The sequence below is a fragment of the Meles meles genome, chromosome 17 (assembly GCF_922984935.1).
Source record: "Meles meles chromosome 17, mMelMel3.1 paternal haplotype, whole genome shotgun sequence".
NCBI classification, from domain to species: Eukaryota; Metazoa; Chordata; class Mammalia; order Carnivora; family Mustelidae; genus Meles; species Meles meles.
In genome coordinates, this window is record NC_060082.1 from 42,948,618 (window position 1) to 42,975,179 (window position 26,562).

General features: G+C 34.8%; 1 protein-coding gene across 4 annotated transcripts in view; it reads right to left on the minus strand.

Annotated features, from left to right (window-relative positions):
• Positions 1–26,562, minus strand: part of COP1 (COP1 E3 ubiquitin ligase) — a 252,902-nt gene that overhangs the window by 145,772 nt on the left and 80,568 nt on the right. For all 4 annotated transcript variants that reach the window (XM_045983212.1, XM_045983213.1, XM_045983211.1 and 1 more), the window contains 2 exons: positions 14,058–14,172; positions 8,712–8,847 (listed from right to left, as the gene is read on the minus strand). In XM_045983212.1, the coding sequence (XP_045839168.1) occupies positions 8,712–8,847; positions 14,058–14,172 (251 nt within the window). The remainder of the gene's footprint in view (positions 1–8,711; positions 8,848–14,057; positions 14,173–26,562) is intronic.

Consider the following 26,562-nt stretch of genomic DNA (forward strand, 5'->3'; position numbering starts at 1 on the left):
GGGGCGCCTGGGTCTATGTCTGTGGCTCAGCGTCTGTCTCAATTTCAGCTCAGGTCTTGATCATAGGATCGTTGAGTTCAAGCCCTACGATGGGCTCCATGCTGTGGCCCAGCACGGAGCCTACTTAAAACAAAACAAAACAAATAAAACAACTTGTTTAAAAAACAAATAAAATGTCATAATTTTTCCTTTGAAAACAAGTCATTTAATTACCTGGAGATGTTTTTAAATACAAATTAAGAAGTCAAAGCATTCTGAGGTGCCTGGTGGCTCAGTGGGTTAAGCCTCTGCCTTCAGCTCAGGTCATGATCTCAGAGTCCTAAGATCGAGCCCTGCATCGGGCTCTCTGCTCAGCAGGGAGACTGCTTCCCCCTCCCTCTCTGCCTACCTCTCTACCTACTTGTGATCTCTGTCAAATAAAGAAATAAAATATTAAAAAAAAAAAAGTCAAAGCATTCTACAATACAGAATCAGTGCTGGCTGTTATTAAAAACTGAAATTCAGGAAAAATAATCCTTATAACTGGCTCCTACAAAAAAAAACAAACAAACAATAAATGTTGAACATGAATACTCTCAAACTATGACAAGAGTGGCTTTTCAACAGAATATCTACATCAAATTAAAATTTTAAAAACATGCTCATTATTTAGGGCAAATCAGACAAGACAGTAACAGGAATACCAATTATCATAAACTCAAAAGAGGGGTGCCTAGGTGGCTCAGTTGGGTGAGTGTCTGGCTCTTGATTTCAGCTCAGATCATGCTCCCAGGGTTGTGGGTTCAAGCCTCACGGCAGGCTCTGCACTCAGGGAGAAAGTCTGCTGGAGATTCTCTGCCTCTCCCTCTGCTCCTCCCCTACCTCTAAAATAAATAAATAAAATCTTAAAAAAAAAAAAGAAACTCAAAAGAATTCATTCATTTTATTCTTCTGGGTGTCTTAAAAGTACAGTGTTTTAACAGGTACTAAAGGGAATAATGGAAGAGTAAATTCAGAAGCCACAATGTTTCAGTTCAAATCTTAATTCTATCATTCACTAGCATTGTGTTGAACTTGGGGGACAATTTAGATAATTTATCTCTACCACAATTCCTCATCTATACAATAGGATCAATCACAATGCCTTATTCTATAAGTTTGATATAAAGATTAAATGAGTTAGTGAAATACTTAAAATACCATGTAAGGTACTCAAAAAGGTATCGTTAAAAAAGTAATCAAATAATCAAACACTACATTGCCAGTATAGCAACTCATCTAGCAGCAACAATAAATGCCACAATACATAACCACTTTCTTATAAATTTACTAATGCCTGCTGCAATTCTATTTAAAAATTCAAGAAACCATAAGCAGAAATGTTATATAACCTCTAAACTACAGATGGAATGTAGAACAATTTTAACCATAACAATCTAGGTATGTAAAATTCAAACCAAAAATTCAAGAAACAGCCAACTGCTAAGTAAGTATTCAGTAAATTCAAGCAATGCAGTTTCAAAAAATTCCTCTCTGGTGGCCACTAGATATTTAAGAAAATAAGCAAAATGTGACATCATTGTAAGATGAGTTTCTATCCTTTCCATAGCTTGCTTTCATTAATCTAGGACCATTTAGTATTCATGAGCATGAACATCCCTATTAAGCTATTAATTTCCATAAGCCATTTATTTCCATACCTAGTCCACTAATAATTGAGAAACTGTTAGAGTAAACAAATGCTGCCACCTTGTGGAATTATAAGTATGGTATTAAATAACCCAACATGATCCATATAAAGCAAAAGGAAAACTTTAAAACCAAGTTTTTCTCTCAGTCAGATTCTCAATGCAGTGAATGACCAACACTAGATATATTTCATGCAATTTTACAGTTAAGAATAATTTCTTCCACAATGTAATGAAATAATGCAGTATTATTAAATAAATGCAAATTCAACATTATTTGTCATTTCTAATGTCTTTATCTCTTTTCCCAAAAGAAATTCTTCATCAAAATTTCCTATTTTGAGAGGAATTAAAAGCTTTTAAAGTAAATTTATTATCAATGATGTGTGTCAATATGAAGAAGTAGGAAAAGCAAAAAAATATCCAGGGTTGTGAAACTGGCAAAGTCTCTCTGAATACTATTTTTGTTGTTGCTACCTACTAGTCTTCATCTCTCCTCTCTTATACTATAAACCTTCAAAACTGAAATTTTTTCAGAAACATCAATTCAATTTCAGTGGAAGATGTTAGCATGCAAGATGAAATAACTGAAGGTACCTTTTAAATTTTTAATTGAAATATTTTATAAAACCAATCTCACTTTAAAAAAATTTATTTATTCCAGAGAAAGAGCAAGCAAGTGAGCATGGGCAGGTGGGGGAAGAGAGCCTCAAGCAGACTCCATGGGAGTGTGGGAGTCTGACATCCAGCCAACTGCATCACCCAGGCACCCCTAATCTCACTTTCATTAAGTGGTATTTCCAAACTGAAATCTCATTTAAGTCTTCAGTAAACTTCTGCCTCAGAATACACAGTGTTCTGACATAAATGTCTCTGTATGATCAAGAGTTAATATTCCTGAAACCAATATTACACTATGTGTTAACTAACTAGAATTTAAACAAAACTTTGGAGGAAGGAGGGAGGACTTAATAGCATTAAAAAAAAAAAAAAAAAGCCCAGAATTACATTAAAATCAAGCTATTTTAATTATATTAAAATCAGTTTTCAAAAATGATGAAAACAGGGCACCTGAGTGGCTCAGTTCTCGAGCGCCTACCTTCAGCTCAGGTCATGATCCCAGGGGCCTGGGATCAAGCCCCTCCTCAGGTTTCCTGCTCCTCCCTCTCCTATTCCCCCTGCTTGTATTCCTTCTCTCACTCTTTCTCTCTCTCTGTCAAATAAATAAATTAAATCTTTTTTTAAAAAATGATGAAACAAAATAGCTCTTATTCTTTTTTAAATCCTAGAGATGTATAACCAATTCCAGATTTTCTAACTAGAAATGATGCTTTTGTAATATAAAGTTAAGATGGAAATTTTCACTATTTTTGGATTTTTGTTCCTTCCTTAATGGAAAAGAAACTACAACGCAGGATGAATTTACAGTGCTAAGGGGCATTAATCTATATAACAATACAGCTATAATCTGCATTATATTTTAGCTGAGTAGAGCCACATAATTACAGGTAAATGTATTTATCAGGTCATTATTATAAACTTCCATCGTTTTTGCCATTTCATATTCAAGCTACATCTCTGAATCTCTTAAAAATATATATTATACATTCTTACACTAGTTAAGAATTTAAGGGGCACCAGGATGGCTCAGTCGGTTAAGCGACCAGCTTTTCGTTTCAGTTTAGGTCACGATCTAAGGGTTGTGGGATTGAGCCTCATGTCAGGCTCCTCCCTGGGTGTGTAGATTACTTGGGATTCTCTTTCCCCCCTCTGCTCCTTACCAGCTCCCACTTGTGCACAAGCACACCACTGCAGTCTCCAAAAAAAAAAAAATTAAGTAATAGTGTTATACTGTTACTCCAAGCTAAAGTGTTTCAAAAGCTTTCTTACATTTTTTCTACAAAGGCAGTGAAATAATACTAAGAGCTTTCCTAAACCAAGCATCATATCTGGCCAATTCACAATTGTACTCTTAGCCTAGCCCACATTAAGGGGTCAATTAATTTTCGCTATGTAAATTTAATTACTCATTTAATTAATTAGTTAAATAAGCCCCACAATCTACTGCATTTTCAAGTTTTAATCACTCCCGTGCTTGATAAAGAAAACACATATTACCAACACATAGGAAAAAAAATGAATGTGAGGGGTGCCTCGGTGGCTCAGTGGGTTAAGGCCTCTGCCTTCACCTCAGGTCATAATCCCAGAGTCCTGAGATCGAGCCCCACATCAGGCTCTCTGCTCAGCAGGGAGCCTGCTTCCCTTTCTGTCTCTCTGCTTGCCTCTCTGCCTACTTGTGATCTCTGTCAAATAAATAAATTAAATCTTAAAAAAAAAAAAAAAGAATGTGTGATTCTTGTCTTACTCGTTACTGAGCTAAACAAGGTGGAATACAATCAACAGTTAGCTGCAAGTCTCTTTAGTTATCAGCTTAAATTCCAAGACCGATATTCTTATATTTTAATAAAAAATCTTTGTAATGGAAATAGGAAACCATACATAATAATGTATTGGACAAGTTAAAAATTGCCAAATTCTTGATCTGCATCGAAACATCTTAAGGTTTCTTTATTTTATCTAGGAGATAAAATAAGCATCACAAGCAATGTGATGATACCAAGGGATTACTGGAAATTGTGTTACATATGATACAGCCCTGTGGTTTTAAAAGTTCATTTACATTCTTAAGAATATAAGGATGAAATAACACAGCATCTGAAATCTGTCTCAAAATCCTTAAGCAGGGGCACCTTAAGTAGGGCTCAGTTAAGCATCTACCTTTAGCTCAGCTCATGATCCCAGAGTTCTGGGATCACGCCCCAAGTTGGGCTCTCCGCTGAGTGAGGAGTCTGCTTGTCCCTCTCCTCCCCACTCACGCTCTCTCTGGCTATTGCTGTCTCTCTCTCTCTCAAATAAATAACTAAAATCTTTTAAAAAAAATACATAAGCAAAGAAAGAATGAAAAGTATAAAAGAAGCAAGTATAGCAAAATCTGGATCGCTGCTGAATCTGGAAGATGACTATATGAGGGATTATTATTATTCCATTCTATTTTACGTGTATTAGAAAATTATTTTAGGAATTTTTAAAGAATGGTCACCGAGATAATGAAGATAAAAATAACAGAGTAACAAAAAGATAACTAGAAAATCTCAACATTTGAAAACTATAAAGATATGTCTCAATAATCCATGAGTCAAAAAAAAAATCAAATTTGAAACTTAAAAGCTTCTTGAACTGAATGAAAATGAAAATCGATCTTCGATGCAATAACAATGAATAGTCAAGAAATTATGAAAACATCTCCACTTACAGCAGCATCAAAAAAATATGTAGGAATTAATCAAAAGCAAAAGATTTATACATGAAAACTACAAAAAATTGCTTTAAAAAATTAAAGAAGAGAAAAATAAATGGAAATATATCTCATGTCCATGAATCAGGAGACTAAATATTAAGATGTCAATATTACCCAAAGTAATCTAGAGATTCAATGTAATCCCTGTCAATATCTCAAGTGACATTTTTTGCAGAAATAGAAAAAACAGTCTTGAAAAAGAACAGAGCTAAAACACTCACAATTTCCTGATTTCAAAATTTACTAAAAAGTTCTGATAAAACAGTGTGTTGGGGCACGTGGGTGGCTCAGTCTATTAAGGCTGACTCTTGATTTTGGGCTTGGGTCATGATCTCAGGGTCATGAGATTGAGTCCCCTGTTGAGCTCTGTGCTAGGTGTGGAGCCTGCTTAAGATTCTCTCTCTCCCTCTGTCTCTGGCCCTAGGCCCTGTCTCCTTTTAAAAAAAAAAAAAAAAAAAGGTATAGTAGTGGCAATACAAACAGATATACAGGTAAATGCAGCGAAGAGAACCCAGACATAAACCCTTGGATATACGGTCAAATGACCTTTGACAGGAGTGGCGATACCATTCAATAGGGAAAGGAGTTTTTCAAGAAGTGATGATGGGGATACTGCATATCCACATGAAAAAAAAGAATGAAGTGGGTGGGATCCTTACCTAAAACCATACACAAAAACTAACTCAAAATGGATCAAAAAGTTAAATCTAAAACACAAAATTATAAAACTCTTTTCATGACCTAGGACTGGATACTGATTCCTGAGATACGACATCAAAAGCAAAGGCAACAAAAGAAAAGCAAATCAGACATCATGAAAATTATAAAATTCCATGAATCAATAGATAATATCAACAAAGTAGAAGACAACCCACAGAATGAGGGAAAATATGTACAAATCTGATAAGAGACTAATATCCAGAATACACAGAGAACTACTGAAACACAACAACAACAAAATTCAAAACTGGGTAAAGACTTCAACGGAAATTTCTCTGTGCCAATAAGCACAGAAACAATGCACATCACTAATCATTATGGAAATGCAAAGCATTACCACCTCACACCTGTTAGGATGGTGATTATCAAAAACAGGGAAAATAACAAGCGCTGGCAAGAATGTGGAAAAACTGGAAGCCTTATGCGCTGGTGGAATTTTAAAATGGCACAGTATGAAAAAAAATAAATAAATAAAATAAAATGGCACAGTATGGCAGGCCTCAAAAAGTTAGAAATAGAATTACCATATAATCCAGCAATGCCATATCTGGGGATATGCCTAAAAGAACTGAAATCAAGGTCTTGAAGAGGTATCTGTTCACTCATGTTCATAGCAGTATTAGTCACAACAGTTAAAAAACACAGAAGCAACATATGTGTCCATCATCAAACAGATAAGCAAAATGTGGCATAAACATACATACAATGGAGTGTTATTCAGACTTAAACAGAAAATTCTGATATATGCTACAACATGGACAAAACCTGACAACAAGGCTTTTTTTTGGTTTTTTTTTTTTTGTTTTTTTTTGCAACAACATGGATGAATTAGAGGGCATTATTGCTAAGCAAAATAAGTCAGTCAGAGAAAGACAAATACCATAATATTTCACTCATGTGTGGAGTTTAAGAAACAAAACGGAAGAACATAGGGGAAAGGAACAAAAATAATAAAATAAATAAAATAAAATAAAAATAGAGAGGGAGGCAAACCATAAGAGACCGTTCACTACAGGGAACAAACTCAAGGTTGCTAGAGGGAAGGTAGGTGGAGGTATGGGGAACTTGGTAAAGAGAATTAAGGAGGGCATTTGACGTAATGAGCACTGGACCTTATATGCAACTGATGAATCACTAAACTCTACCCCTGAAACTAATAATACAATATATGTTATCTAAATTGAATTTAAATAAAAAATAAAAATAAATAAATGATTTTCAGGAGATACAAGAAAACACAGGTAAACATGTAATGAAATCAGGAAATCAATACAAGAACAAAATGAGAACTTCAACAAAGAAACAGAAAACAGAAGAATCAGATGGAAATTTTGGAGCTTAACAAGACAATAATTGAGCTGAAGAATTCAATGGAGAGTTTCAACTGCAGACTTGACTAAGTAGAAGAGAATCAGTGAGCTCAAAGAAAAACCAATTGAAATTATCCAGTCAGAGGAACAAAATGAAAAAAAAAATAATAATTATGAAAAAAATAAAGAAAGCCTTTGGGACTTACGGAACACCACTAACAGAAACAATGTATGCATGATTGAAGTTTGAGAAAGTGGAGAGATGGAAACAGTGGTAGAAAGTTTATTTAAAGAAATGAAGGCTGAGAGCTTCTCAAACCTTAGGAGCTATTTGGACATTCAAGGTCAGCCAATAGGTCACCCCAAAATTAAATCCAAAACAATCTTCTCCAAAACAATCACTTATTAAGTGAAATAAGCCAGTCATACAAAAAACCAATACTGTGTGATTTCACATATATGAGATACTCAGAGTAGTCAAAATAATAGAGAAATAAAGTAGATGGGTGGTTGCCAGGATTCAGAGAGGTGGGGAATAAAGAGTTACTGTTTAACAGGTATTGATTTTCAGTTTTACAAAATGTCAAGTGTTAAAGACAGACACTGGTGACACCTGCACCATATTAAGAAGGTATGTATTAAATACCACTGAACAGCACAATGGTTAAGTTAATGTAGTTCATGTTACATGTATTTTATCATAATAAAAACAATTTAGAAAAAAGAAAAAATACCACATCAAAATTCATGAGATGCAGCTGATGCAGGGCACGGAGAGAAATTTAAAGCATAAATTATATTAGAGAAGCAAATTTTCAACTCAATCACTTTAGTTTCTACCTTAAGATAAACCAAAGATAAGATCTACCAAAGAGGTAAATTAAACCTAAAGAAAGCAGGAAAAAAATAAAGTTAAGGCAGAAATCAATGAAACAAAAATATAGAGTATCAATAAACTAAGAGCTACCAATTTGAAAAGACAAATAAAACTGATAAAACTTCTAAACGAGACTATTAAGGAAAGAAAATAACAGGAAACAAGTTTCCATTATCAGGGATGAGGAAGGGAACATCATTAGAAAATCTAAAGACATAAAAGGATAATAAAGGAATACTACAAACACATGAATGCCAATAAATTCAACAACCTAGGTAAAATGGACAAATTCTTTTAAAGACACAAAAATAATGATCAATCAAGAAAAAAATCAATAACCTGATTAGTCTTATACTTCTTTTAAAAATTTAATTTGTACTCAAAACTCTTCCCTCAAAGAAAACTCAAGGCCAAGATAGTTTCACTGGAGAATTCTACAAAATATATAAAGAAGAAATAATACCAATTCTTCACAAACTGTTGTAGAAAACTGAAGATGAGGGAGCCCTTATGAGAAGAGCATACATACCCTGTCACCAAAACCGGACAAAAACATTATAAGAACACAAACTGAAACCCAATGAGGGGAATACTATTAACCATTCCATTTTAAAGATGAAGACATTGAGGACTAAAGAGATTCAGGAACTTGCCCAAAACCACAGAACTAAAATTGGCAGGCAACCTGACTTCAGAACACAGGCTCTTAGCTAGAGGTCAAATTAAATTTTAGATACTCTTGCAAAAGTAAATAGTAAAGAGTGCTGCCCAATACTTACCTAGAGACTATGCTGGAACCATTATACAGATCACTGGCATATGACAATGTAGCCAAAGGTCGCACTGAATTGTATCGAGTAAACTTAGACAAGCATTCCTGAAATTCATCCAACTGGCTTGCAGTTCGACTGTCATCTACACAAAGAAAACAAAACAAAATAAATGAATTGCAATATAAGTCAAAAAGCAGTATACACAGATTAAAAATTATATTCTAAATACAAACAATTCTTAAGTATTTTTTAAGATTTTATTTGACAGAGAGAGAGAGAGATCACAAGTCAGCAGAGAAGCAGGCGGGGTGGGGGGTGGGGGGAAGCAGGCCCCCTGCTAAGGCTTAACCCACTGAGCTGCCCCAGGCACCCCAATTCTTAAGTATTTAGAAAACACTAGTATGCACATATTATTCAGCTGATCTTTCAGCTTTAATAATTTTTTAGTGGTTCATTGAAAGATGCTGTCTCTTTCAACACCGATAAAAACATACTATAGCTTATGTTTTAAGCAATAATTTCTTGGAAAAATAAAAATGTACCTCTGATCAAGAGAAATTTAATCTTTTATTAAAATAAAAATTCTTTAAAATGAAGAAAGTGAAGATGGACAGGAATACATACACTGAGCATATTTGTTATTTTGAAGGAACACATTTACGGAGATACTTCTGCATGCTCACATTTATTTACTATCAAAACACAATTTATAACATAATTTAGATTAAGAAAGCAACTGCTTTTTAAGTAAAAATAAAGTGACATCCTTGTTCATATTATACTTTGATATTTCTCAAATCCAATTCTTAAAAGGGAGTGGAAAACTGCAATATATCAATTATTCTCAAAAATAAACAAAATGCTTCTTTTCAAATGTCTTGGTAGAATACAGAAAATTCCATCCACTAGAACACTGTATAAATACTGAGTAAAGTCCATTTCAGTAAACTATTCATAATGAAATTATGTGGAATTTAAATCATAAAATCATCTCATGTAAGGCTGGGATTAAATACAGCTATCCATTCTCTAATCTAGAAACAAGACTACAGAGAAAACATGAATAAGAAATCACTGCTTTTCAAAACTGCTTTACATTTGGACTTATATTTTCCTTTCCAAAGAAAGAAAAGTAAAACACCCAATTTAGTTAGCTTCCTAACTAAAATTTGAAGTAAGATTGTCACAACACTGTTTTCATACCTTTCTCCTTACTTTTAGCTCATACATATATAGACACACACAATTTTTTCAAGGTACACTTTTTCGTGATTCCCCCGCTTTTTGAAGATTTATTTATTTGAGAGAGAGAGAGAACGCATGTGTGTTTGCCCATGAGAAGAGGGAGGAAGAGAGAGACAGAGGAAGCCGACTCCCTGATGAGCAGGAAGCCTAATGTGGAGCTCCCTCTCACAACCCTGAGATTACCTGAGCCAAAACCCAAGAGTTGGACACTTAACCAAATGAGCCACCCAGGTGCCCCATAACTACCCGTGCTTAAATGTCCTCTAAAATAAGTAGGCATAATGAAATTTAGATATAAGGATCATTATGTCTGGGGTACCTGATGGCTCAACTGACTAAGCATCTGCCCTCGGCTCAGGTCACGATCCTGGAATCCCAGGATCAAGCCCCGAGTAAGGCTCCCCGTGTCAGACTCTTCGGGAAGTCTGCTTCTCCCTCTGTCCCCACCCAGCTCTGCTCGTGCTCTCTCTCTCTCTCTCTCTCAAATAAATAATAAATAAAATCTTTAAAAAATAAGTCATTACGTTTACAGAGTTAAGGTACCAATGATAGAGAGTAAAAAATTTATTTAGTTCATCTGGAGATATTAGGTTATCTTGAAGATAACTATTGACATAAACTTATCTAACACTTACTACAATGAAAAACAATCGCTAGTCTCTGATACTAAGCTTCTGTCTCCAATATTTCACATTTTAAAGGTTTAAACACTAACAGTAAATTCATCTAATAACCTATATCAAAGGTTCCAATTTTATAGTGTTTCCATTCTAAAAACAACAAAAAACAAACCTAATTAGCATGCACTGTCATAATGTTACTTAAATAATGCTCCTGCTCCACAAAAATTATTCTCAGTAAATTCAACAAACTTGAATACAATATGGGTTACTGCAGTAAAACAAATCAACTTTACTACAAAGTGGTTGAATGTAACAACTAATTGAATCTTTTTACACATAATCCTATTAACTGAGTATTTCATGTAATAAGTAGTGACTGCAAAGACACCTTAGATATTTGTTTATGTATTAATTTAATGTAAATTATTCTTTCATATTTTGACACCAATCCCTAAGGACAAAAAATTCACAAGCATTCAAAAGAATGTATATTCTCTTGAAGACCATAATCTTTTCCTGGGTAGCTAAACTTTCCTGGCCATCTACCTATTCATTAACACCTACTTCCAACAGAAGTTATAAAGAAAACACTAAAAATGGTTATTTTAGTATCTGAAAGTAGAGGGATTCAATTTTCATGGTTATGAAAACGTAGGATTTTGTTTGGTTGGTAGATTTATGGTTAATAATCACACATATCTGCTAGCATACTAATTTTCCTATTCCAATGACAGATTAGTTTGTGAAAGTGTATTTGCCATTTCTTTTCTCTCTTCTAATGCTTTATAATTTACCTTCTCTTTCAATTACAACTAAGAGTTCAGAGCATTAATCTCCTAAGCTTCACCTCTCATTTTCAGAGTTGGAAACTGAAAGAAAGAGGGGATGAATTCTTATTTAAAAATATACAGAAGGAAAAACACTATGTACTCCATTAGGTAGAAGTTAAAATTTCCTCTTTACAGTTAAAGACACTAGGAGGACCTTCATATCCAGCAATACGGTAAGTGTAGTCAGTGTGAAAGTTCAGTAAGACAAACTTGAGACTCCTAAAAACTAAGGACAAATGTTTTAAGTACAATATAGCCCTGCCCATAAAAATGAAATCTAATCTTCCTCCTGATTTTAATTTATCCCACCTTCCAGTAATCTTACATCCCCAAAATAAATTGGTCTGTGACTACAGCTTTACTCTGCCACAGCATGCCTATGCTGCTAGTTACTTAAAAATTATTCCCCAATCTCTCTTTCCTACCACGCTTTTTCTTTTAAATGTCTGCCATTTGCCTATGGATGTATTTCAAAATCATACGAACAAATAACATCTAACAGGGTTAACATGAACCTTCTGCCAATCATATTCTAAGTCTCAAACCATTTTCAATTTAACAGCTTTCTACTCCACTTTGCAGACTATTAGAGGCTCAATAAGGGGCTCAATTCCCAGGCAACACAATGAAAGTTTTCCATCCTATAAAAACTGTTAATCATTAATTTCATACACATTTATAAACAAAGCTTGGCTCCCTCACAGGAAAAATGGTATGTAAACCTCCTTTTTCCTCCACCACCAATCCGGACGCAAATTTTTCCAAAGGTCCTAAGCAATGTGTGGATTTTTTTTTTTTTTTCCAATTTTTATTTAAACTCTAGTCACTCAGCACACAGTGCAATATTGGTTTCAGGAGTATTCAGTGATTCATCACTTACATATGACACCTAGTGTTCATCTTAAGAATTGTGCTCCTTCATCAGGCTCTCTGCTCAGCAGGGAGCCTACCTCCTCCTCTCTGCCTGCCTCTCTGCCTACTTGTGATCTCCATCTGTCAAATAAATAAATAAAACCTTAAAAAAAAAAAAGAAAAGAAAGAATTGTGCTCCTTAATACCCAGCACCCATCTAGCCCATCCCCCTCCATCTCCCTCCATCACCCCTCAGTTTATTTTCTCTTACGGTTTGTTTTCTCTCTTTTTACCCCATTCCCAAATGTTCTTCTGTTTTGTTTCTTCAATTCCACACGAGTAAAATCATATGGTATTTGCCTTTCTCTGATTTATCTCACTTAGCATAATACATAGTAGCTCTGTCCACATTGTTGTGATTGGCAAGATTTCATTCTTTTTGATGGCTAATATTTTATAATGAATATATACATCTTCTTTATCCATTCATAACTCAATGGACATCTGGGCTCTTTCCATAGTTTGGCTATTAGTAATGCTGCTATAAACATCAGGATGCATGTATGCCCCTTTGAATCTGTATTTTTGTTATCCTTTGAGTAAATGCCTAATAGTGCAATTGCTAGGACATAGGGTAGTTCTGTTGTTGACATTTTGAGAAACCTCCATACTGTTTTCCAGAGTGGCTACAACAGTTTGCATTCCCGCCAATGTGCAAGAGGGTTCCCCTTTCTCCGCATCCTTGCCAACACCATTGTTTCTTGCGTTCTTAATTTTAACAATGTGTACATTTTAATATAAACATGCCTAGTCAAGAAAAAAGTAAGGACAAATTTTAACATCTAATAAAATATCACTCTTCTTTTTTCTTGGTGGTCTTCATTTTGAGCAGGTGTATTATTAATGACATGAGTTAATTGAGCACCTAACTTATACCAAGCATTATATTTTATAGCATATGTGCTGCCGAAGCAACCACCATTTTATATTTTATAGATATATTTATATCACCTATAAATCCTAAAAAACAAAACAGAACACGGGGGTGGTATTAATGTCCCTACTTCATTGGTGAGCAAAGACACTGAGAAAGTTACAGCTCAATGGGCAGAACTATAGTAATGCAATGAAAATATCCAATGCTATCATGTCCATGACATTGCATGTTATTTCCTCTACTTTGAAGATGTTTTTAATTAACTTATTTAGTTAATGAATTCTAGCCTTGACAAAACATAATCCTCTGAAATGCCTACAGTGATCATTCCCTGACATTTCCCCATTTTCAACTTGGTGTGGATCTCTCATTCCCAGCTGTATTAGTGGATATTCTTCTCTATTCCCCTAATACACTTATACAACATATAATATCACATACCTGTTGCTTTCTACCGCTGAATTTATAATACTCGCTAATAAGAGAAATCGGTTCTTTCACCTTTGTATTCTTAGCAGAAAGGACAGTGCTTAGAACTTAATAAATGTTTAATATTTAATAATAAGAGGAACTGAATGGAACGTATTTTTCCTAGCAACATATTCATGGTTGATTTTTTTTCTTAACTTTATATAGCTCACTTCACAAAGATTAAAAATCCCCAAATAAAGGAAAAAAACAAAAATAGCTAGGGGAAAGCAATGTTCTTCAAGATCGCTAAGAACCTCCACAACATTCTGGTAGAGTATGTCGAAAATACACACTTTTGTTCTATAAATAGGACGTTATATAAATTCAGCATAAGAAGCTAGAAATGGATCTGACATAAGAATCTGATATATTTTTAGAAGTCTAGAATATGTACCTGAAATACGAGACATCCTTGTAGAAAAGTAACATTGCTCTAAGTCTTCAAAATGAGCAGTGAGTCGTTTTCTTCTTGATGCTAATGTGCTGTTATACCAAGGCTGTTTCTTTGTCTAAAGTAGTAACAAGAAAAGACACTTGTAACTTAGGACAAATGATAGTCTTTTTCTGTACAGAATATCTAAATGATTGCATATTCAAAATATCAACATATTAAAGTAACTACAAATGGTAAATACTCTTGGTTCTTACCATATATTTCAATTATTATTTTAAAATGCAAATAAGCTAAGGGTTTGAAGGAGCTGAGGGCCAGCTCTAGCCCCTGAGCCCAAGGCTCTTGGGGAAGCCTGGTTGTAATGTAAGGAAAGGAAATCTATCAACATACAACAGGTTATACGGAAGTGCACAGGTAGGGGAGGGACGGGATGGACCAAAGGCCAGAGGGGAGAGGCTTCTGGGGATAGTAAATGCCTGAGGATGGGGCCCCATCAGGGAGAAGGAAAAAACAGCCCAGTGGGGGCAAGTGTTGAGTCCTAGCTGGGCTAGGCCCCTGGTTGGCACAATATAGTTTGCTATAAAACTCTAATCTTCTAGCAAAATAAATAAAACACGCAAATAGGCTCTCAAGGCCAATCTTAGAAGAATGAAATAAGCTTCTTTCAATTCTCCAAATTAACTTAAGATAGAATCTGTTATAACTACCATGCTAAATTTTAGAATTTTGAGAATTTTAATGATGTTCACAAGAAAACTAATGACTTTGACATCATCCTTATATTGCAGCCCTGTACTCTGAGTAAGAGAAATAGTCCTTGATTGTCAGAATACATATTTAAGTTAACACTGATTATTAAATTAAGGAACAATAATATGTAATACACATGTACTGATCTAAAATATACATTAGAGGGGCGCCTGGGTGGCTCAGTGGTTTAAGCCTCTGCCTTCGGCTCAGGTCATGATCCCAGGGTCCTGGGATGGAGCCCCACATCAGGCTCTCTGCTCTGCGGGGAGCCTGCTTCCTCCTCTCTCTCTCTCTCTCTCTCTCTCTGCCTGCCTCTCTGCCTACTTGTGATCTCTGTCTGTCAAATAAATAAATAAAATGTTTAAAAAATAAAATAAAATAAAATATACATTAGAAAATCAGAATAACTAAATCCAATATATGTATAAAGCCAGCAAACCTGAAAAATACTGGCATAGAAATCTATAAAAAAAATCTATGATCCTCAATATTGCCTACACCACGTTAAATGAAAGGATAAGACAATTCTTTCCACAAACGGCTATTTTCTATTATGCTTGAGGCCCACAAACAGACACAGAGATGAGACACATGATGAGAGCTTAAAATGACACAAGTTCACCATAACTATACAACAACTGCAAATGTATCTAAGTAAGAAATATTAAGGCACTACCTTGAACAAAACACTCTAAAGTGAACCCCTGCTGAAACTAGATGGTAGGTAAAAATCTTATTTTAAAGCAGTGCTTGGATCACAAGAAATTAAGACAACTTCCAAAGATGTAACAGATACACAACCAAATAAGAAGCTGAACTCAGAGAAGTGGTATCAAAGAAAATATAATGGTGCAGAGGAGGGGAAAGACAAAGAGGGCAATACTTAGAGACAAATAACAAAAGAAAAACACTAAAACTGAGAGAGACTGAAAAGAGAATTTGTGAACTGAAAGATAAATCTAAAGGAGTTAACCAGAGCTATTAGGATAAAAGATTAAAAGACAGAAAATTTGAAACAGAGGTTAAGAAGCATAAAAGTATAAGGTTGAAAATACGGGCACTTAGAGACCCAGAAAATTTTAACAGACTGAAAAAGAAATACTTGAAGAATTCATACTGACAATTTTTCAGAACTGAAAACAGACATAAATACAAAGAAATTATTCTTATCAAGTAGGATATTATAAGAGAAATCAATAATTAGACACAACGAAGCAAAACTGTGTTTCTATCCAAAAACAAAATGATTTCAAAATCAGACAAATTGGGGCACCTGGGTGGCTCATTCGGTTAAGCAAGCCCCTGACTCTTGATTTTGTTTTGGCTCAGGTCATGACCTTGGGGTCATGAGACGGAGCCCCCAATCAGGCTCCCCACTCAATGGGAGGTCAGCCTGAGATATTCGTTCTCCTCCTTCTGCCCCTCCCCCAATTCATGCTTTCTCCCTCTGTCTCTCTCCCATAAGTATATAATTTTTTTTTCCAAAGACCCCATCTATTTATTTAAGAGAAAGAGAGAAGGAGTGAGAGCACACTCGAGCACAAGCAGGGGGAGATCCAGAGTGAGAGAGAAAGGAAGAAGCAGATTCCCTGCATAGCAGGGAACCCAACTCGGAACTCAATTCCAGGCCCCTGGGATCATGACCCGAGCTGGAGGCAGATGCCTAACCAACTGAGCGAACCAGGCACCCCTAAATAAATAAATCTTGAAAAAAAAAAAAATCAAACAAACAAGAAAAGATAACTCATCTGACAGAATCAACAATTAACAAAGAAAATACTGAAGAGCAATAAAAGAAGCTAAGGAAATGAACCTTGGTTACCCTCAAAAAGTCAAAAGAAAACAACTACAATCTAAAATTCAGATCCTGGGACACCTGGGTATTGGGTTAAGCCTCTGCCTTCAGCTCAGGTCATGATCTCAGGGTCCTGGGATGGGCTCTCTGCTCAGCAGGGAGCCTGCTTTCCCCCTCTCTCTCTACCTGCTGCTCTGCCTACTTGTGATCTCTCTCTCTGTCAAATAAATAAATAAAATCTTTTAAAAAATAAATAGATAAATAAATAACATAAAATTCAGATCCTAACAAAACTATCTTGCAACAAAGTGAACAAAGTATTTTTTCATGTGAATGAAAACAAAGACTATTGCCTAAAGCCATGTCTAAAAAAATGTGTGAAACCCTATGCTTGAAAAATTCAGTAAACAAACCAGAAGGCCTGAACATAAAATGAAAAGAAGAAAACCTGTTACCATTAAGCAATTTTAAATACCGTTTGTAACATTAATTATAATATCTAAATTACGGGGCTTAAGAACAAGTCAGAATAAATACACCAAAACACGGCATATAAATCAGAAGAGTGAAGAAAGTTTCAATTCTGGAGCACTTAATGTTGTTCAGGAGAGTAATTAAGATATTAAATTTAATGAAAAATTGCTCAATATCATTGAATTGCAATGCTAATCAAAACCACAATGGAGATATCACCTCACACCTGTCAGAATGGCTGAAGTCAAAAAAAAAAAAAAAAAGAAAAAGAAAAAGAAAAAGAAAGAAAGAAGGAAGTGTTGACAAGGATGTGGAGAAAAAGGAGCCCTTGTATGTATACTGTTGATGGGAATGAAAACTGGTGAAGCCATTGTGGAAAACAGAATGGAGATTCCCCAGAAAATTAAAAGCACAACTACCGTATGATCCAGTAATTCCACTCCTGGGTATTTACCCAAACAATGTGAAAATACTAATTCAAAAAGATGCAAGCACTCTATGTTTATTGCAGCATTATTTACAATAGCTAAACTATGGAAGCAGCCCAAGTGTCCACTGATAAATGAACAGATAAAGAAGATGTGGTGTATGGGTCGGGGGGGGGGATATTACTCAGCCACGAAAAAGAACGAAATTTGCTATTTGTAACAAATATGGATGGATCTGGAGGGTGTAACAGGGTTATACTTAGTAAACTAAGTCAGAAATAGGCAAGTATCATATCATTTCACTCACATGTAGAATAGAACAAAACAAATGAACAAAGAAAAAAGGAGACAAATAAAAAAAACAGACTCTTCACAGAGAACAAACTGACCGCTACTAGAGGAGGTAGGCGGGGAGATGTGTGAAATAGGTGAAGGGGATTAAGATTACACTTATCACAATGAGCACTAAGTAATATATAAAACTGCTGTATCATTATATTGCATATCTAAAACTAATATAGCATTGTATATCAACTAAAAAAATTAAATTTCTTAAAAAGATGATAATAAGTTTAGATTCTGTTTAGGTGTTAAGTTTGGATCAATTTCAAAGGTAACTACTGAAAGCATAGTAACAGAATAGGTAACATTTAAAGCAGTAAAATGGTGGGAGAAGGGGGTAAAAATGTAAGAGAAAAACACAAAAAGTGAGACAAATAGCAAACATTAAAGAATAATAAATATAAATACTAATTAAATTAGTGATGTAGAATTTTAAAACACAACTGTATGCTATCTGCCAACACTGAAAATACAAAAAGACACAAAAATCTGGAAGTAATAACATGAAAAATAATATACTAGGCAAATTTAATCAAAGGAGAAAAAAAAGAAGAAAAGCATTAATGGAAATGGAAATAGCCCCTGGAAATGCAAAATTTTCAACTTAATAATTGTATACCCAGTACACACATAACAGCACAGCATCAAAAATATATAAAGTAAAAATTCCTAAAGAAACTGACCAACCCAACAACATAGCAGATTAACCTCATCAACTCAACTAAGAAAATGATATGACCTAATTTAAAAGCTTAATTTAATGAATACATACAAAACACTGTATCCAATTAGAAACATATATTCCTCCTAAGCATACATAGAACATTTCCAAAATTGGCCATGTGTTATATCACTGAATATGTTTACAATATCAAAAGGGCAGAATTTCTTAATGAAACCCAAAGGGCACTAATTATAAAAGTTACAAATTCAGTAACTCAAATTTAGAACTTCTGTTCATCAAAATCTGTCATTAGAGACAAGAAGATACAAACTCTAAGAAGATATTCACCATATGCACAACACCTAATAAACAAGTTGTTACTACCTTGAACATATATTAAAGCTTTTTCAAGTATTTTAAAATGTTTAAAAAATATTTAAAAAATGGAAAAAGATATGAAATGCTGTTTCACAAAAAATAAAGACCAGTAAATATTAACATGTTGACTTTAGAGTTTCAGAAAAATAAGAATTAAAATCAACAACTAATTTCTTTCCTTATCCACAAAAGTGGCAACCATTTACAGGTTCAATAGTACTAATTACTGACAAGGATGTGGAGAAACGAACTCCTATACTTTTGTGGTAGGAGCTTTATATTAATAAAAAGACTCTGAAAACAATTTGATATTGATATTATTGCAAAATATAAAAACTACCGATGTGTCTACCCTGTCACCCTCACTTCCTCTCCTAGGTACAAAATCTAGGGAAATTCTTGTACCTGTATATCAGGAGGTATGTCCAAAGATGCCCCTGACAGCAAAAACAAAAACTCTACAAAAGCATCAAATGTATACAGATTGGACAACTGATAAATTGTGGTACATTAACAAAATGGAAGATCAAGCAACTATATCCCTAAAAATCAGGAACTAATCTTTGAAAAAACAGATCTCAAAAAACTACACATTTAATCATTTTTACAAAGTCTACATATAGCCAAAACAAATAATACAGGATACACATATGTACAGTAAATCTATTTTTTAAATGTACAGTAAATCTATTTTAAAAAATCAACATACTGAAAAAAAGGAAATGTCAGAAAAAGTAATTAATACTAGACATGAAGCAAGGTGATGTAATTTGTTGGAAGCACAGGGGTAATTTGAACAGTTCTAGTAATTAACATTAAGAGCTCAGTTCATAGATTTTTCTTTTATTGTAATTGTGCTTCTATTTTCATATTCATGAAATACATTCATTTTTTTTAATGTACCAACATAATTTTTATAAATTCTGAGGGGAAAAAATCTGGATTTTTTTTTTTAAGATTTTATTTTTGTCAGCCAGAGAGAGGGAGTGCACACAAGCCGGGGAAGCAGCAGGCAGAGGAAGAAAAAGATTCCCTGCCAAGCAAGGAGCCCAATATGGGACACTATCCCAGGACCCCAGGATCATGACCTGAGCCCAACACAGATGCTTAATAAACTAAGCCACCCAGGCATCCCCAAGAATATGGATTTTCTTTAAAAAGTGATCTGCTCAATGGAAACACAGAAAAGATTTTAGTGAAACATGAGAATGATCACAAAAACAAAAATCAAGAATATAATAAAGCATTCAAAAACACTATTGCCGGGGCACCTGGGTGGCTCAGTGGGTTAAAAGCCTCTGCCCCTAAAAAAAATAAAAAATTAAAAAAATTAAAAAGCCTCTGCCTTCGGCTCAGGTCATGATCTCAGGGTCCTGGGATCAAGCCCCACATCGGGCTCTCTGCTCAGCAGGAAGCCTGCTTCCCCCCCTCTCTCTGCCTGCCTCTCTGCCTACTTGTGATCTCTTCTCTCTCTCTGTCAAATCTTAAAAAACAAAACAAAAACACTGTTGCCTTCCAGGTTTTATAGCAACTTTTTTTTATAGCAGGTTTTTTAGCAAATTTTTAATAGCAACTTTTTCCAATTTTTTCAATTTTTCAAAATAATTTTTTCAATTATTTTGCTATATATTTTTTAAAGATTTTCTTTATTTATTTGATAGAGAGCATGAAGAGGAAAAGGTCAGAGGGCGCAGCTGCCTCCCCATGGAGCTGGAAGCCCAATGTGGGACTCAATCCCAGGACTCCAGGATCATGACCTGAGCTGAAGGCAGTCACTTAACCAACTGAGCCACCCAGGCGCCCACCATTATTTTGCTATTTACTCTTAGCTTTTCTTGAATTTATTTTTTTCAGTGCAATTCCTACCTTATCCATGCAAAATTAGGTTGTTTCATAATTCTTCATAAAAATGCATTGCTTAGCTCATTGCCATAATTATTAAATTTACAAATAACATTAATACAAATGAACACAAATACACTAATTGCAAAGGGGAAGATGTTTGAGAATATGAACTGGTTATAGATAATCTACAAAGCCAATCATCAGAATGAACATATTCAGAATAAGGTCTAGATGTATAGGTAGGATATAAATATGACTAAAATCAAAAGGAAATAGTTATCACTTGTGTTGATCTAGATTACTTCTAAATAAAAAATGGCCACATTTACCAAATGTCTGACTTATTTCACTTAACTTTTAAATCTATCCATGTTGTAGTAAATGCTATTTTTTTTTAATGGCTGAATAATATACCACTGTATATATATACACATCTTCTCTATTCATTCATCCATTAAAGGAGAGATACCAAAATATAGACTTTTTAAATATATGTATATGTTTTATACATATATGAAATATATGATTGTATAAATATTATGTATTATACACTGAGCAGTATGGATTCATCTCAGCTAGTCTGGACTGCCCACATGGTTATCTCTAGACTCTTGCCTATATTATGGAATGAATTCACTAAAGAAAGATAAATTATTCTATAGCCAAAATTGCATTGCTTTGGAGCAAAACTGATTAGTCTGTTAAGTGATAATAAATGAATTTATGATTTGTACATGGTTTCAGTGGAGCCCTACAGGCTGGTCATGTAAGTAGAATGTACTGCCTATGTGATTAATTTAAGAGATCCCAACCACAAGACAACTTTGGATTCTTATTACTGAGGTACTTGAAATACAAGCCAGTAGTAGCTCTAAACCTGGAGACAAGGATGTTCTAATGTGACCCAGTGTAGAAGGACAAAGAAGCTTGGACCTGAAATCGCCAGATCCCTTTCAATGAGTGTCCTCCTCCTGCTTGGTATCCACTGCCTTTAATCAAACTGTTCCAGAAGTATAAACTATTTGACTTCTGTGAATCCTTTCATTAATCAAACACTTAAGGTGATTAATATGTAATTAATGCATATGTATCTGTATAGATAATATATATTATATATACACATACATATGTCTCCTACCTTTCTCTGTCCACTGAGAAGGCCTACAAGCACTGATACTCGAGGACCAATGAGCACACTTAAAACCCAGATCTTAGTTTTTAAATAACATAGAAAAGAAAATGTTTTAAATAACATAGAAAAGAAAATAGGGTTTCATGGATCCATCGCTGATTGCAGGACTAGGCAAGGTGATGCTGGAACAATTTATAGTCTAAGAATCCAAGAAGGTACTTAAAAAATGATAGGAACATGTCAAAAGAATGTGGAAATCTACTTCAAAGAGTTACAACCAGTCAAATATGGGACAATTTAAGTTAAAAATGATCAACAGAATGAATTAGGAATCCATGAATCCATAATATAAACAAAAAGGAGGGAAAGGTCTTCCTTACAGCAAAAATGCTAATTAATAAATGTGGAAAAAAAATGAAAAATTATCATAATTACCATGTGGGCAATAACCATATCAATAACTATTTCAAGATTAATAGCACAGATAAGACAAAATGGTAATTTTACAGCAGAGAAACCTGACAGGTACCACCTTAATAAAGTGATCAGAGTTAACATCATCAATATTGAGCAAAGAGGTATCTTCTGCACCCAGATATGAGAAACTAACAAAGAGGGGTGCAACATCACCTCTGTAGTATTTCTGGTTAAAATGGATAATCTGAATCAAGTCCTAAGAAAATATCTGACAAACTCAAAGTGAAGGATATTCTACAAAATAAATAACTCATACTCCTCAAAAATATCAGTTTAATATAAGGCTAAGGAACGATAAGAGATTTAAGATTAGAGAAGCATGACAACTAAGTGCAACAAGTGATTGTGGATTAATACTGAAAAAACGAAGTTTTTTCTTTTTGCTAAAAAGGAGTATGTATTAATGGTATTAATGTCAAAACTGCTGAAATTTAAATAAGTTATCTCAGGTAATTTTAATGTTAATTTCCTGATTTTGCTAATTATACTAAGGATATATAATAATTCCAAAGCAAAATCAAGAGGTACTTACAAAAATCCAGAATTTCTGGCTTCACTTACATTATATTGTTAACATATTTTTTCCAATTCAACTATAAACATTTTATTTAAGAGGGGTGTCTGGGTGACTAAGTTGGTTATGCATCTGCCTTCAGCTCAGGTCATGACTCCAAGGTCCTGGGATCAAGCCCCGAGTCAGGGTCCTTGCTCAGCAGGAGCCTGCTTCTCTCTCTCTCCCTCTGCCTGCCATTCCCCCTGCTTGTGCACTCCCTCCCTCTCTGTCAAATAAATAAATATTTTAAAAACATGTCTTTAAGAGTAATAAAATCCTATAGCTGTGCCATAGTTTCTCCACGTATTCCATCATGATTGAGAGTATTTTCCCAGAATTTTTACCTACATAAATAATACTGGCATATACTCTTTATTTCTTTTTATTAACATACAATGTATTATTTGTTTCAGGGCTTCAGTTATGTGATTCATCAGTGTTATACAATTCACAGCACTCACCATAGCACACACTCTCCCCCATGTCCATCACCCAGCCACCCTCTTCATCCCACCCTCTCCCCTCCAGCAACCCTCAGTTTGTTTCCTAAGATGAAGAGTCTCTTATGGTTTGTCTCCCTCTCTGGTTTCTTCTTGTTTCATTTTTTCCCTCTCTTCCCCATGATGCTCTGTCTTGCTTCTCAAATTCCTCGTATCAGTGAGATCATACAGTAATTGTCTTTCCCTGGTTGAGTTATTTTGCTTAGCATAATACCCTCTAGTTCTATCCAACGAATGGCAAGATTTCATGGGGGTTTTGATGGCTGCATAGTATTCCATCATGTATATATACAACTTCTTTTTTTTTTTTTCCCTTTTTATTTATTTTTTTTTTTCAGCGTAACAGTATTCATTCTTTTTGCACAACACCCAGTGCTCCATGCAAAACGTGCCCTCCCCATCACCCACCACCTGTTCCCCCAACCTCCCACCCCTGACCCTTCAAAACCCTCAGGTTGTTTTTCAGAGTCCATAGTCTCTTATGGTTCGCCTCCCCTCCCCAATGTCCATAGCCCGCTCCCCCTCTCCCAATCCCACCTCCCCCCAGCAACCCCCAGTTTGTTTTGTGAGATTAAGAGTCATTTATGGTTTGTCTCCCTCCCAATCCCATCTTGTTTCATTTATTCTTCTCCTATCCCCCTACCCCCCCATTATATACAACTTCTTTATCCATTCATCTGTTGATGAACATCTAGGCTCTTTCCATAGTTTGGCTATTGTGGACACTGCTGCTATAAACACTGGGGTGCATGTGTATATAATCTTTAAACAATAGTTTGAATCATTTCTTATAATAAATTTCTATCTATATAATGATCACCACACATTTTTAGCTTTCATCTTATGCATACATTGCCAAATGCTCTTCCTGGAAGACTACCAACTCTCTTACCTTCCCTTTCCCTCTCCCAGACTCATCGTGTGCAACCATACACAGCAAAGGGTATTTCCAATTTTGAAAATTGCTGAGCCAAATCTATTAGGTGACTCCTTTGGAACCTTATTATTACTTCATATCTTGCTTTTTATTATTTGGGAAGGTATTATTTCATGTGACCTGGAAACTTGAATTTTCTTTTTTTTGAATTTTCACTTTTTTTTAAACAATTTTCTTTTCTTTTCCATTTTTTTACCCTTGGATCTTTCATCAAAAGGACTACATGAGGGGCACCTGGGTGGCTCAGTCGTTAAGCATTTGCCTTCGGCTCAGGTCATGATCCCAGAATCCTGGCATCAAGGCCAAAATTGGGCTCCCCGTTCAGCAGGAAGCCTGCTTCTCCCTCTCCCATACCCACTGCTTGTATCCCTCTCTAGCTGTCTCTCTTTCTCTCTGTCAAATAAATAAATAAAATCTTAAAAAAAAAAAAAGGCAAAATGGATATAAAAAGCTTTCATTATTTTGAAGCAATGAAATGAATTATCCATCATACTTAACATACCTTTCCTAGTCTTTTAAAATGTTGCTTATTATTAAAATTCTGTTTATGGAAGATACAGGCTTCTTTCTTAATTTTATAGGCCTATCGTTATTTATATGATTATTTAGCTGATTTAGATTCTCACAGTAAGTGGTTTTTCCACAAATGGTTTCCTGGCTATCACAACACCATTTACTTAATCCCCACTTTCCCCACTGATCTGCATAACCACCTTTACCACAGGCTAATAAATTCTTCAATAACTTTCAATTCGATTTTAAATTTTATTGTGCTCCTTTTGTTACAGCAGTCTTAGAATACATTTTAATAATTTATTGGGTAAATGCCCTTGTGATTACTACACCTCTGAATCATTCATCCTACTAATGAACTTTATTTATTTATTTATTTGTCAGAGAGAGAGAGAGCACAGGCAGGCAGAGTGGCAGCAAAGGCAGAGAGAAACAGGCTCCCTGCCAAGCAAGGAGCCTGACGTGGGACTCGATCCCAGGACGCTGGGATCATGGCCTGAGCGGAAGGCAGCCGCTTAACGAACTGAGCCACCCAGGCGTCCCCTTACTAATGAAATTTAAAGCTAGTTGGTCACACTCCCTGCACTCTTAAAACAAAAAAACTGAGTTTTTTTATGGAATCACATTAAATTAATAGTTATGGCAACTGATATATCCAAATTGTTCTATAATTGCTTTAATCTCAACATTTTTAATTTTCCTTGAAAATTATGTATTTCATTAAGACTCGTTTTTAATAGTATGCATAAGAACTGTCTAAATTACTTTAATCTACATATTGTAAGTCAATTTCAATTAAATATTGAAATATCTTATATGAGCCCTTTATCTATCCCCCTAAACTCACTACCTTAAGATTTTCCCAGCTTCAGGGTACCTATGTGGCTCAGTCAGTTTAGTGTCCACTCTTGATTTTGGCTGGGGTTATGATCTCAAGATTGTGAGACTGTGCCCCACATCAGCTCCACACTCAGCCTGGATCTGCCTGGAATTCTCTCTCCCTTTCCCTTTGCCCCTTCTGCTTGTGCATTCTCTCCTCCCCACCCCCGCTTCCTAAAATAAATGGATAAATCTTTTAAATAAATAAATAGATATATATATTTATATAGATAGATAGATAGATAGATACATCTTTGATGCAAAGAATTAAGTGAGACAAGTACTGATTCAACCAAGTTTAACTGACTTCATTCAAAAAAACACACAACACAAAGTCTTCATAATAGCCTAAGAAAGTCATGCACCAAGTGGCCTCTGTTAAGTTTTATCTCATTTCTACTTTTCTCCACCTTGATTACTTATCCCCAGCCACTACAGACTTCTAAACTATGCCAGGCATGCTCTTACCTTGTCTTGTTTTAAAGAAAATACGCATTAAAATACTTAGAGGTAAAGAATCATTATGTCTGTACCTAATTCAAACAATCCAAAGAAGAAAATTTGTGTGTACATAAGCAAAAGAGAGAATGAGAATGAACAAGCAAATGTGATCAAATGTTAACTTCTGAACAATCTAGATAAAGGATATAAAGGAATTCCTTTTACCATTTTGGTTACTTTTCTCTAAGTCTGAAATTATTTCAATGTAAAAAGTTAAAAAAAAAAAAAAAGTCCAGCCTCAAAATTAGATTTGACAAATATCAGCACCCCAAGTTAAAGATGGAGAAAGTGTCAAAACAATCAATTAATTAGAAAAGAGGTGAAGCTGAAGTCTATT